This window comes from Lutra lutra, chromosome 3, assembly GCF_902655055.1.
Source record: "Lutra lutra chromosome 3, mLutLut1.2, whole genome shotgun sequence".
NCBI lineage: Eukaryota > Metazoa > Chordata > Mammalia > Carnivora > Mustelidae > Lutra > Lutra lutra.
This window is the reverse complement of record NC_062280.1, coordinates 119,799,152-119,811,879: the sequence shown is the minus strand read 5'-3', so window position 1 is coordinate 119,811,879 and position 12,728 is coordinate 119,799,152. Positions and strand designations below refer to the sequence as shown.

At 45.5% G+C, this 12,728-nt stretch overlaps 1 protein-coding gene across 1 annotated transcript in view; it reads right to left on the bottom strand.

Annotated features, from left to right (window-relative positions):
* The window catches only part of FGF9 (fibroblast growth factor 9), a 34,526-nt gene extending 22,078 nt beyond the window's left edge, over nucleotides 1-12,448 (bottom strand). Inside the window, exons 1-2 of the mRNA XM_047722902.1 lie at nucleotides 11,339-12,448; nucleotides 2,446-2,549 (exon numbers count right to left, since the gene is read on the bottom strand). Of these exons, the coding sequence (XP_047578858.1) occupies nucleotides 2,446-2,549; nucleotides 11,339-11,615 (381 nt within the window). The 5' untranslated portion in view covers nucleotides 11,616-12,448. The remainder of the gene's footprint in view (nucleotides 1-2,445; nucleotides 2,550-11,338) is intronic.
* Between the last annotated feature and the right edge of the window lie 280 nt (nucleotides 12,449-12,728).

Below are 12,728 nucleotides of genomic sequence, written 5' to 3'. Positions count from 1 at the left end.
AGTCCAGACAGGGAGATGAGGCTTGACTGGACAACAAATATAGACGCCACTGTGCTGAATAAAAGTTCCACTGCTCTCCTTGTCAACCAATAAACTGCAGGAGGCTGTCATGTTGGCAATTTTATCTGAAAGCCTGGTCCTCTCTCTCTGGGGGGAGAGTACTCTGCAGGGACATACAAGGTGGCCCATGGGGTGGGGAATAAAAATGGCCTCTGTGTTTACTCGTCACCTTTTAAAATGTTTACCCTACTATGAGTTTTATAAAGTAAAATAATTTCTATGAACTATATTTTATATGTAGAATCTTTTAGTAATTTAATATACAGTGTTGAGATTCATACTCAAAAAAATTGTTTTGGTGGTGGCACGTGATCAAAAAAGTCTGGAGACCATGATGAGAAAATTGTTTTGGTGGTGGCATGTGATCAAAAGAGTCTGGAGATCATGATGAGAAACCATGGAACTTTCCACCCACTAAAGGTTGGATTGTACCCTACACACTACAAGCAGTTTATCAAGTTCAACTGTGACCAACTTAATTTAATCCATAAATTAAATCTCCATATACCTAAAACTGAAAAAAATTGAGGGGGTGACAAAAGGAGAACATTTAATGTTTCAAAGTGTGAAAGCCAGGGCACCTAGGGGGTGCCCTTAACTGACAGTTAAGCATCTGACTCATGATTTCAGCTCAGGTCATGATCTCAGGGTCACAAGGTTGGGCTCCGTGCTAGGTGTGGAGCCTGCTTAAGATCTCTCCCTCTCGGGGCGCCTGGGTGGCTCAGAGGGTTGAGCCTCTGCCTTCGGCTAAGGTCGTGGTCCCGGGGTCCTGGGACTAAGTCCCGCATCGGGTTCTCTGCTCGGCGGGAGCCTGCTTCTTTCTCTGTCTCTGCCTGTCATTTCCTCTGTTTGTGCTCTCTCTCTCTCGCTCTCTGGCAGATAAATAAATAAAATCTTTAAAAAAAAAAAAGATCTCTCCCTCTACCTCTACCTCTTCCTCCTCCCTCTTTAATAATAATAATAATATAGCTTCTATCTTTGCCCTTAAAAGTTCTGACAAAGATAATTTAGGCAATAAATAACTTTTATAAACCACAAACTGTGTTTAAAATGCTAAACCAAATCTTACCCTTAAAAACATATTTTAAAATAATCTATTATCTCAATGAAGCACTTTTTCTAAAAAGACTAACAAATCAACCAATCTAGATTCAAATTTTACCAAGGCAGAAAAACCATTCTTACACCATTAAAAATGGTGTGTTTTATATTCAAATTACATAGGCCATTTTTTGTCATATGGAGTGTTTGAGTAAAAATTTTATACTATTCCAACCCTTGTGTGTATGTGTGTGTGTGTGTGTGTGTGTGTACACACATATATATATTTACTAACATGTGGATAGCAAAGGAGTAGATCTAGAAAATGTCTCTCCTAACTATATATGAAAATGCCCTTTATTTCTGTCTCCAAGTCTGCATTTTCTTTTAATTTTCAATTTTTTATAGATTCTATCAAAGTTCTCCTATGTAGAGAGAACATGGATTAAATTCTCATTTGGCTACCAATATTGGCAAGGAAAAACTAAAGTTTGATTTCCCTAGGAGTCTTTTGTTGAAAACTCAAGTTAGTCTATAGTAACTAATAATCTATGATTCACAGGCATACATTTAGCAAAAATGTATCAAGTTCCTACTGTCTAATATGCACTGTGTTTTAGAAACTCAGCACAAGTAGAGATAACAAAGATGTAGTCAGTACCCTTCTCTCAAAGCAGAAGAAGGAACTCTGTCTCATTCACTGGTGTCCCTGAGCACATGGAAAAGCACCTGGCACCTGCTAGGCTATAATAAACACTTCTTCACTGCCTCCTTCAAGTTGCTTACAACCCAATAGAGATGGGAAGTAAGACACGCAAAAGAAAAAGAAAGAAAGAAAGACACAATACTTACAAATAATTATAATATTTTTATATTCTTATTCACATACAAGAATATCTGACAATAATTTCCATCTCCCTCTTCTCTCTACATAATCAAAGTCTTATGTAGCTCAGAGAAAGGGTTTATACTCACTGCACGGTGGTCTATTTCTAGTTTTAATTACACTGCTTTACAAAGCTTAGAAGATAATTTCAATTCATTTCAAAAATAACTTCCATTCAATACAAGAAGATGGGATTTTTCACACTTGTGAGTTTTTTATTTACTTGATAATGAAAATTGTTTGGCATATAAATAAAGCATTTTTTCAGAAACTCTGATCTAGTGAAGATCCAGGGCTGATATCTATAAATAAAAACAAAATGGTTTTTCTCAAAAAGCAAAAACTTAAACTCTCTCCAAACAAACTCAGTTTCATTTCTAGATATTTATAATCTAGAGAAAATGCAGTTCAAATCAAATGTGAGGCTAAAGATTGGCAAAGACTCTCCTGGTACTTACTGATCCATATAGCTCCCCCTTCTCATTCATCCCGAGGTAGAGTCCACTGTCCACGCCTCGAATGCTGACCAGGCCCACTGCTATACTGATAAATTCCAGAATGCCTGTGAGACAAATGGCAGAGGGCAAAAGACAGGTCAGAGCACAGAGCAATTCCTTAGTCTCAGCATCCCTAGGACTTTTTGAGAGGACACTGAGCCCAATTCCCAACTTGGATAATCTCACACTCATTAAAGAAGTTTCTCCTCTTAAAACCACTTCCTAAAAGAACTGATTTTTCAGCTAAACTCTATAATAATGATACAAAAGTACTTACCAACACAACATATAACAAAACATTTTAAAAATGAAAAAGCTAGGATTTACAGATACCCTAAGAAGCAATATGACAGATAAACTAAAATGCATTTCTAATTAACCTAATAAGAGTACAACTTAAGGAAAAAAAAAACAAGTATTTGTGTATGGGCATATATTGGAAAATATTCTAATGAGAGAATGGTCTTCTGTCCCTTAAAACAAGATTGCCAGGTATTAACCAAAGACCTGATTGGTTTATATGGAAAAATAAACCAACATAAATTTATCATATAACTTTATTAAGCTCCATCTGGAAAATGAAAATAGCCTACACACATCCCAAATATTTCTGCTTGAACAAAGTATTGATTTTTGCTGTACTTATCTAACCTCAAAGAGCTAGTTAAGCAATTAAGATAACATGATATTCGGGGGGGGGGAATACTGATACCAAAAGTGCTCTTGATTTAAAATAGGCATGGAAGACTATATCTTAAAATCAAACTAACACAATTATTTTCTTTTTCCCCCTCTTCTTTCCCCTTGCTTACCCCACTAAGAATAATAGCACCTAAGCTGGGTATAAATCCAGAATTTTATGGCCATTTAACAGCAGTTTAAATTTCCCTAACCATAGTGTCATTTTAAGATGATTACCCCACTGTATATTTGGGATGATGCTAGCATTACTTGCGCTTAGCCATTTGCTCAAGTTTGTTGTAAAGTGCTACACTTTATGTAGACCTTGAGTTAACATGTACCAAATACTAACTTCTTGTTTTAAAAATACTTTCAAATATTGAAAAATTCACTTATATTTAAGAGTTTAGAAAGAAAAAAAAAAACTAAGGATAACAGTATGCTATAGGCAGTCTCATGTGACTAATAAAAAAGCACCTACATGGATTTTTAAACAATTAATTTTGCAACTTTCACAAAATACTCTGTAGCAATCGGAAGAAGACATGCACTACATAAATCTGATGAAGCAAAGGGTTTCAAGGTGACATAAAAAAAGAGAGATTTCTTATAAAGGGGTATTCTTAATTCTTTGGTAAGCACAAAATGTAACAAATATCTTATGTTTACATTTTATAGAATATCACATATATTCACATGTGAAACTATTTTCATAAAATGGGAAATAGCATATGGAAAAAAATATAAAGAGAAATTACAAATTGCATTTTGGATCTGATAATCTGTGACTCTGTATTGGAAGATGTATCTGAAAGCAGCTAGTTTGGGGCACCTGGGTGGCTCAGTTGGTTGAGCATCTGCCTTTGGCTTGGGGCATGATCCCAGGGTCTTGGGATCCAGCCCCAGGTTAGGCTCCCAGCTCAGCGGGGAGTCTGCTTCTCCCTCTCCCTCTGCCCCTCCCTTCTGTTCATGCTCTCTTGCACATGCACGCTCTCCCTCTCTAAATAAATAAATAAAATCTTTTTAAAAAGTAAAAATTAAAAAAAATAAAAGCAGCTAGTTTATTACTAGCTTTCCCTACCTCACAAAGCAAATGGAAAGATAGATAAGGAGATATCTCCATGAGATTCATTTCACATGAGATGCCCTCCCTTATTGATGCAATTATTTCATTTCACTGTACTATTTCCAATTCTTACGATTAAAAAATAACTTACATTGTGGCATTTTATTACCATTAGGAGCCATATGCATATGAACCTCTTCTTAGCTACCTGAAAACACACCACAATATAAGTCATAGTGATCCTGAAATCAGTGTAAGGAATTCATCAACGTCCAATTTTCCTTATAAAATGAATGACAGGACATATTTTGCCCCCATTGAGGTCTGACCACTTTAATATCCTATGTCAAGGGGGAAGAGTTTAATCACAAAACTAAAAGACACTTGCATCTCCGGACACGGTCTTTGATGACCTCTTGGTTTTCCCTAATCAGAAGGCAGCTTGAAGAACTAATCATGAATATTCATCATCATCATCGCCCATCAGGCCCCAAAACAACAGGGGCCTGTGATCCTACAAAACCATCTGACTAGCTTGTCTTCAGAACAGCAAGAAGACTATCAATAAACCACAACAATGACAATCCTAATAGCTTGAACACTTGAGCATTTAGTCTGTGCCAAAGGAGAGGCCTTCTTTCACTCAATCCTCAGAACAACACTCGGCATTACAATATGTCCATCTCCAGCTCATAAATGGGGACACTGAGGTTTTAAAACGTTAAACAACTTGCCCCCAAGCAATGAGACACCAAAGCCTGGATCCTTACTGATTATGTACTTTTATCATTGTTTTTACCTTTTTTTCACTGTGTCTGTGATTTCTGTACCATGTTTATATGTTCATTCCTTTACTAGTGACTAGATGTTACCCAGATCAGACTCCACAGACCCAGTGAGCAGGCAGAGAAAATAAAGAGCTGGTACGTTCCTGGGACTGTGCTCTCTCATCATGCCGAGTTTGGGAAGGTGGGCATCTGTTATGTATGTGGACTATTCACCAAATTGTTTATGTGCACAGAGTTAACATCTAAGTACTGAAATTGTTATTATATATTTCAGAAATGAAAGTATTAAATACCTGTCTTGTTTCTTTTTCTGGCAACAACAAGATAGCTGTTAATTCATATGCACTGACTTATTTGAACAACAAACTATTATTGAGTGATCATTATAAGCCAAGAAACATGCCATTTGTTAAATATACAAAGATGAATAAGATATAGCCAAAGTCCTATATCCTCAAAGTACTTACCATCTAGTGGAAGGAGACAAATAGATAAATAAAACAATGTGATAAAGGCAGTGAGAGGAAATGCTTAGGGTACGGTGACATAGGCTTAGGAAGAGGAGTCAGAGGGGGCCTCCTGAAAGTGAAACATGTTTCTGAGGGGCTCTCCCTATGAAAAGGAACTACCTATGTAGTGACCCCAGGTGGAAAAGATTTCATCATCTCTCACCACCATCCATATCTCTGTAGCTCCTTGGAAATCAGAGACCTCAAAAGAACAGCCCAGCCTTTTTGAGGTCACCTCAGTGATCCAAGGGCAAGCAGAACACTTGAATGTGTGAGTCACAGCATTCCCGCACACACTGGGAGAACACCAGTGTTGTAAGGTCAGAAAGACCTGGCAAGCCTGGCAACAAGATCCCCAACGCCCAGGTTGGAATCCTTAACATTCCTGGTACCGTCTTGCCCACAAGAAACTCCATAACCTCCACCAAGTCAACCAACCTCTCTCTGGGCCTAAGCCAAGCAAGTGCTTCCAACCATACTCACTTGAGTACAGCCCACTCCCCAGGTTATCTGTTTGCGTGAATGTGCAGTACAGAGGCCTGGTGGAGCCATAGCAACCCAGGAGGAGGCATCTGTGTAGAAACATTTCAATGTTTAATGAGCAACAGGAGAGGAAGGTTAAGAAGGGAAGAGCAAGGAAGAAAAGAAAGAAGACTGGAAGAGAGAGAGGGGGAGAATGGTGGAATTGTGCCTAATGTTAAAACTGTGACCCTCACATGCATGCCATGGTGGGCTGTCTCTCCTCTTCTGCAGACATAACCAAGACATCCTCAGTTCAAAAGGGCCATAGTCATGGGTAGTGACGAAGTGACAGGGGAAGCACAGGGTCAGTGGCTAGTGGCATTTGCCTCTTCTCTTTCATGGCAACCAACAGTTTCTTTGAGGATGTGTTCACTGGGCTCAAGGGGGTCTGATGGGGTCTGAGGTCATCTCTGGTCCACAAGAGGCCAGGACAGTTTCTGGGACCCCTTTAGGAAAATGACCACACCAGACTTCATCCTTGCTCCGGACTTGCTAGGTATTAGTGGTCAGCCCAGAGCTCTGTTCAAATGGACCATTAACCCAAAGCTGGCCAGCTCCCAAGAGCCCCTCTGCACTGAGCCTCACCTCCAAGTGAGCCTCCATAATAAGGCCAGCCATGGCAAATGGGAGGACAGGCAGAAGCTGCTCCACTCTGGCCCATGCTAAACAACCCTCTAGCCTAAAAGCCCCCAACACTTAACAGAGCTGCATTCTTTAGAGGACAAGAATGTATGCAAGCTGTGGAGAGAGGCATGACATGAAGCTTTCGAAAATAGATTAACCCCCCTCCCTACAGAGCTCCCCGCTCACCCAGAGAATACCACACCAGGGCTGCCAAATCAATCATCTCAAAGCTAGGGACAGAGTAGGTCTGAGTCTGTGGCAACTTGAGCAGATCTCAGAGTTTCCTTAGGAAGTGACTGACTAAAGGGGAGTTTACAACTCCAGTTTTTCAAGAATCTAAACCCATCCAGAAAATAACACCTTACATAGGAAGTCTTTCCCTTAGTGAGATAATGAAGAGGAAACCCCAGGTCATACTTATCTAGGGTCCTGATGAGTTTGGCCTTTCAGAGCTACCACCACTCCAGGCCAAAAGGCATAGCAACAGAGAAGCAAGCCATCTTTCCACAAAGTCAAGTGGTCAGTCCACTCATGTTTCCTTGTGCCAAGTAAAATAGCGGATCAGGACCAACGCTCACTTTTTTATTATTCTGCATTACCATATCCTCCATTGATTTTCTGCTCACTTGTTTCTAACAAGTTTCTCTTTAAAGAGAAAAAAAATTTTATATATATATATGTATATATATATATATATATATATATATATATATAATGAAACCTCTCACTCCCCCAGACTATTACCCAGACATACAATTCCTCGTTCCTTTTCTCCATGCTCAACCTTATCGCCACACCACCACCCCCAAAGGAAAAAACAAAGGGCTCTCTCAAGGTCCCACCTAAGTTGTCACTGCCGCAGCTCCTGCTGGGACAACAGTAATATTTCCCCCGCCCCCATGTCCTCTGCACTGCCGCTGCTGTGTCACCGCCAAGCTTGCCAGCAGCTGCAGTCACCTGCGGCTGCATGGGGGTGGCAAAAATCATTTTCCAGCACGTTTCCTTCTGCCGGGTCACTGCACGTAGAAATGCACCTTCTATTTTAATCAAGGTGTAAACCTACCCCCATTCCCTACCTACAGCTACTCTTTTCTAGAGAATCTAAGAGAAAAAGGTGAAAACAAAGTCCCCTGAAGGGAGCCGGGATAAAGAGAGGGAGGCTGCAGATAAGGGAGGGAGGAGGGCAGAAGGAAAGGCTGCAGGGAGCTAGCTGGAGCGCCAGGTGTGGCGAGCTGCCGCAGCCCTACGGCCCCCACCCGGAGCCCGCTGGCTCCCCGGCCCTCCCCTCGCACTCCCCGCCGGGTCCTAGCGCCGACGAGCCCAGCCCTCCTTCCGGGCGGGGCTGAGAAAGCAGGGGTAGGAGGCTCCCAGCACTCGCACCTCGCTGCAGAGGTTGCTAATATTGGGACCTGCCGCAGCGGTAGCAGCGGGAGACCGCGGCACTGCTGTCACCCCGGGGGCCGCTTCTCTCTGCAACCGGATGAAAGACTTAAATAACCCTCCTGCCTCACCCTCCTTCCCCACCCCCACTGCGCACAGCCACCCACTCAGCTCCATCCAAACGAGGGTGAGTGGCACAGCGGAGCGCCAGGCGCGCCCTTCCCCCCGCAGCCAGTTCCCGGCCGACCCCCGAGCTCGCCTGTACGTTGACCCTTCCCCCCAACCCGGGCCAGGGTTCTCCTCCCCTCCCACCCGCACTGCCCCTACCAACCCAGCCAACAGTGCCTAGCGAGTCTAAGGAGTAGACATGTCACTTCCTTGGCGACACCTTTCTCCAACCTCCAGGATTGGGGGTGGGGTAGGGGGTGACGACGTCTAGTTTTTGTTTTATGATCTCTATTCAGCTGCTGACCAGCAGTCCTTGTCCGCTGACCCCAGAACTCGCCTCTTGGGTTCTCTCCACCCTCGTGGTTCCCATAATACCACCATTGAATCCTCACTCTCCCCAGTGGCACTTACTGGATTTCTAATGACTGCATTCAGCAAACATCTTACCCTAAAGGTGACTGCATTTAGAAAAAAAGAAAAAAGAAAAGGAAAGGGGGAAAAAAGCCCGTAGGGGGCGGGGGACGTGTAGGAACCCCAACTGGAACATCCCATAATCTCTCCACGCCGGGGCCCAGTCGGGCTGCGCCGGGGTTCGGAGGCGCTCTCTCCAAGGCAGGGCTCGACTAAATGCACACAATGAAGCTGCCCCGGCCCTGTAGCGGTCTACCCCGCTACGCTCCCTCCTCCACAACCCCTGGCCCAGAGGCCGGGGCCCAAGCCCGGGCGCTGAAACGCAGGCCCACCGGCCGCGAGCTCTGCTCCCCGAACGCCGTTAACAATAGCTCACCGCCCCCTCCGCCCGCCTCCGCGGCCCTTTGTCCCCCCCTCCACCCCTTCCCCTGTGGCTCCGGCCTTGTCGGCGGGGGCCCCCCGACCCACCTCCCGGGCACAGCGGAGCCATCGACTCTCCGAGACCTGGCTGAGTGCTTCAGAAGAGGGAGATGGGTCCGAGATAGCACTGGGGAGGTCAGGGGTACGACCTCCAGCCTGTCCTCCGTCCCCGCCACCAACTCTCCCGCCGCTGTGCGCGCCTCCGGCGGTTCCCACACCACAAACAACCGCGCTGCCCGGGGCGGCGGCTGTCAGCCCCGCCGGACCCACACTCACACAAAGAGGAAGCGAAGGGACTAAACTTGGGCAAAAAAAATCTCATTCCCTAAACACGGCCAGAAGTGTGTCAGCCCCAGCCCGTCGCCCCCGGACACAAGGAGTCCCTGCAGCACCAAAGGGCGCACTCCAGCCGGTTAGAAAGGGGGACGGAAACAGAGCGTGTTTAGGACCGCGCGGAGCTGGCCCGGCGGCCGCCCAGTGCGCCGTGGGGCCCAGGCTGCCGACTCCGCACCTGCCGGCTGGGAGCGCGGGAGGATTGGGGCTCCCGCCGCCAGGCGCACCTAGGCCGCCAGCCCACGCCACTAACCATCCGTGCCTGAGCGGTGCAGACGTCCAGCGGGTGCCCGCTGCAGCCCGGTGCACACTCGGCTGTCCCACCCACGGCCGCCCACTGCCTGTTGTTCGGATACTGAACGCTAGGCACTGTAGCAGCCCTTAAAGCGGCCAGATAGAACAGCACTTCTAGTAAAGTTTAGTCCTCGCTTTGCAACAACCAGAGCTGAGTTTATTTCGGGGAGGTGGGGAGTGGCGTTATATTTCAACTCAATAATTGCAAAGCAAATTGACAGCTTTGCCTTTTCTTTCTTTCTTTTTTCTTTTCTTTTTTTTTTTTTTTTTTTTTTTTTTAAGCAGAGCGGAGACTGCCAGAAATTTACACTAGTAGGTTCAGCCTGGGGCTTGGGCTCGTGGTAAGCAAAGGAAGAAAATCCTGGGCCTCGTGTATCTGGGACCATCCCCATTCCAGGCCTGAATCTTCCTCACCTTCTGGCATCATATACAGCCCCACGAGCCTAAACAGACAGTTTAGGCTGTGTTCAACATCTGGCATTAAAGCATGAGGAAGAAAAATCACCACAGGACTTTGTTTTTTACGACCTAGTTTAAGTGTTGTCAGGTGGGTTCACTGAGAAGTTAACTCCTTCCAACAGTCTGGTTGTCCAACTGGCGCTTTCCTTTTGGTAAGTAAGGAAAACCCCCGAAAGTCCCTCAATCGGTATTGTGCTCGCTGACACTGTGCTGCTGGGCTCAGGATGGCCCCCGCAGGCACGTGTGTGCAGGCACTAAAGTGAGCAGAGTCACCAGCACTCGGGTCTGCAGTCCTCAATGCTGAGTCACAAGTACCCTCCTTGGGAAATGAAATCCTCGGGATGCTCTTTAAAATTAGCTCACAGCTTTTGCACGCGCGCGCACACTCACACCAAAGAGCCACCCAGGAAACCCACACAGGGCTGCACAATATAGAAATATGGAGCATCGGTAATAACTTGATAGCTGCAAGGACAAACGCCCCTGGTGAGCGTTCTGCCCTTTCCTAAGTCATTTTCCCCCAGCGCCTCTGCCTCTGCTGCTCTAGGAGTCTAAATTTTTACTTTAGTCCTCCCAACAGAACAATCAGTCAGCCACCTTCGCCTACGGGGTTTTCAGACCCTCGCGGTGGGAATAAACAATACGCTTAATTTACAATTCAGGCAGTATACTTATTAGAAGAAAAAAAGTAGGAGCAAAAACTTCATTGGGGGACAAGATGATAACCACTGCTTTCAGCAAAATGCATTTTCAAGTTCTCAGTAGTTAATGATTAAAGCTTTAAACTCGTGGAATCAGTCCATTCAAAAGAAACTTCCTAAACCCGATCTTCCCGAGTATCTGATGCAAAAGTACTAGAGACTTTTGTTATATTTATAAATCATGCCCTCTTTTCAAAAAAGTCGCGGGGGGGGGAGGGGGCTTTCAATGTAGACTTGCATCAGTGCCAGCGGCAGATCTGCAATTACCGAGGCTTTTTCTTTTTTCTTTCTTTATCTTTTCCTTTTCTTTCCTTTTTTTTTTTCTTTTTTCCTTTCTTTCTTTTTTTCTTTTCTTTTTTTTTTTTTTTTTTAAGCTAGCAAGACAGAGACAGAGGGACAGGTTCCCTTCCCGCATCCCCCGCCCGGCCACCACCTTCTTGGTAGTTATAACCCGAACATGTCATCGCACGGATACTAAAGGGTTAATGGTATACCTACCAAATCGGCTGTGGTCTTTCCTGGTTCCCTGGATAGTACCATTGGGGAAGATTTCTAAGTGAAATCCAGTCCTGCAGTATAGCTGCCTCCGCCTGAGAATCCCCTTTAAATGATCCAAGTCCGTGACTGCGGGTCCCCTGGGAAGCCCCCCTGCTTCGGACTGACCCAGGTGGTCACTTAACAAAACCGGACTGTCCACCGGCAACACCGGCACATTCCCAAACGGTACCGCGTCCTGCACACCGAAATAGTTCCCAACTTCACCTAAGGGAGCCATCAGAGGACTCGGCTTTTGGAGCACAGGAATAAACAATAATGACGGTATCAACCCAGAAGATATTAGGCGAGGTATATCCAACTCCCCTCCCTTACTGCAGTTGCAGAGAGAGAGAGAAAAAAAGGGGGGTTCTTTTCTTCAATCCATTAAATGCATAAATAAAAGTAATCTGCTGTTTCACTGGCACAGGTTCAAGGTCAAACCACTGATAGTCTAAGAAACCACCACTTTATACTCACACACTGACATATTGATAAACATATCTATGTATCTCTATAGATAGATCCCCAGCTCTCAGCAGGCAGGAAGGTCTTCATCCCATCCGACCGTAATAAGGAAAAAAAATCCGTAGTTTCTCCATTTGGTTTGAGATCAGAATGACCATAGCAACTTAAATGCCTAGGCGTTATTATAGGGATTTTTAAGATGCACGGGCTACGTCAGAATTTACGGATCCCGACTCCAGGAAGGCATGCGCTGTTTTTACTCTAACCGACTCTGCAGACATCAGCACGAATCCTTCAAGGGGAAAAAAAAAAAAAAAAAATCTCACGTTGGCGGCGGCGACAAAATCTCCCCTTCTGGTTCCCCCCTCCAAAAATAATAATTATTTTTAAAAAAACAAAAAGAAGAAAAAACTTTAGGCGTCCAAAGCTAGTATCCAGAATTCTCCAGAGGCTCGGCAGATGTCCATTGGCTTAGAACGAGTGGCGAGCGGCGAGCGAGGAGAGCCACGACCGGGAGCTCGCGTGCCGCCCTGGCTGCCGCGAACAGGTGTTGCCGCGCCGGCTCGCGGAGCGTTGTAGCCGGGCGGAGCGCTCCTCCTGCGCAGCCCCTGCCGGCGCGCAGAGTGGCGCAGGCAGCGGCATTGGGTTGGGTTTAAGGTAGCGCCGCGGCCGCCCGGGCTCCCCGCGGTCCTAGCGCCCACCTTCACCAGCCGCGCCGCTCTGCCGCAGGCCCTGCGCAGCGTGCCAGAGCACGAGACTTCTGGGGGACAGCCGCGATACACTTGCTTTACAAAGAAAGATGCATGGAGAGAGGCAGGAGGCAGAAGCCCTGAGTGTCCCGCGGAACTGAATCTGGTAACCTAAAATCTTGCTCGATACATTGATG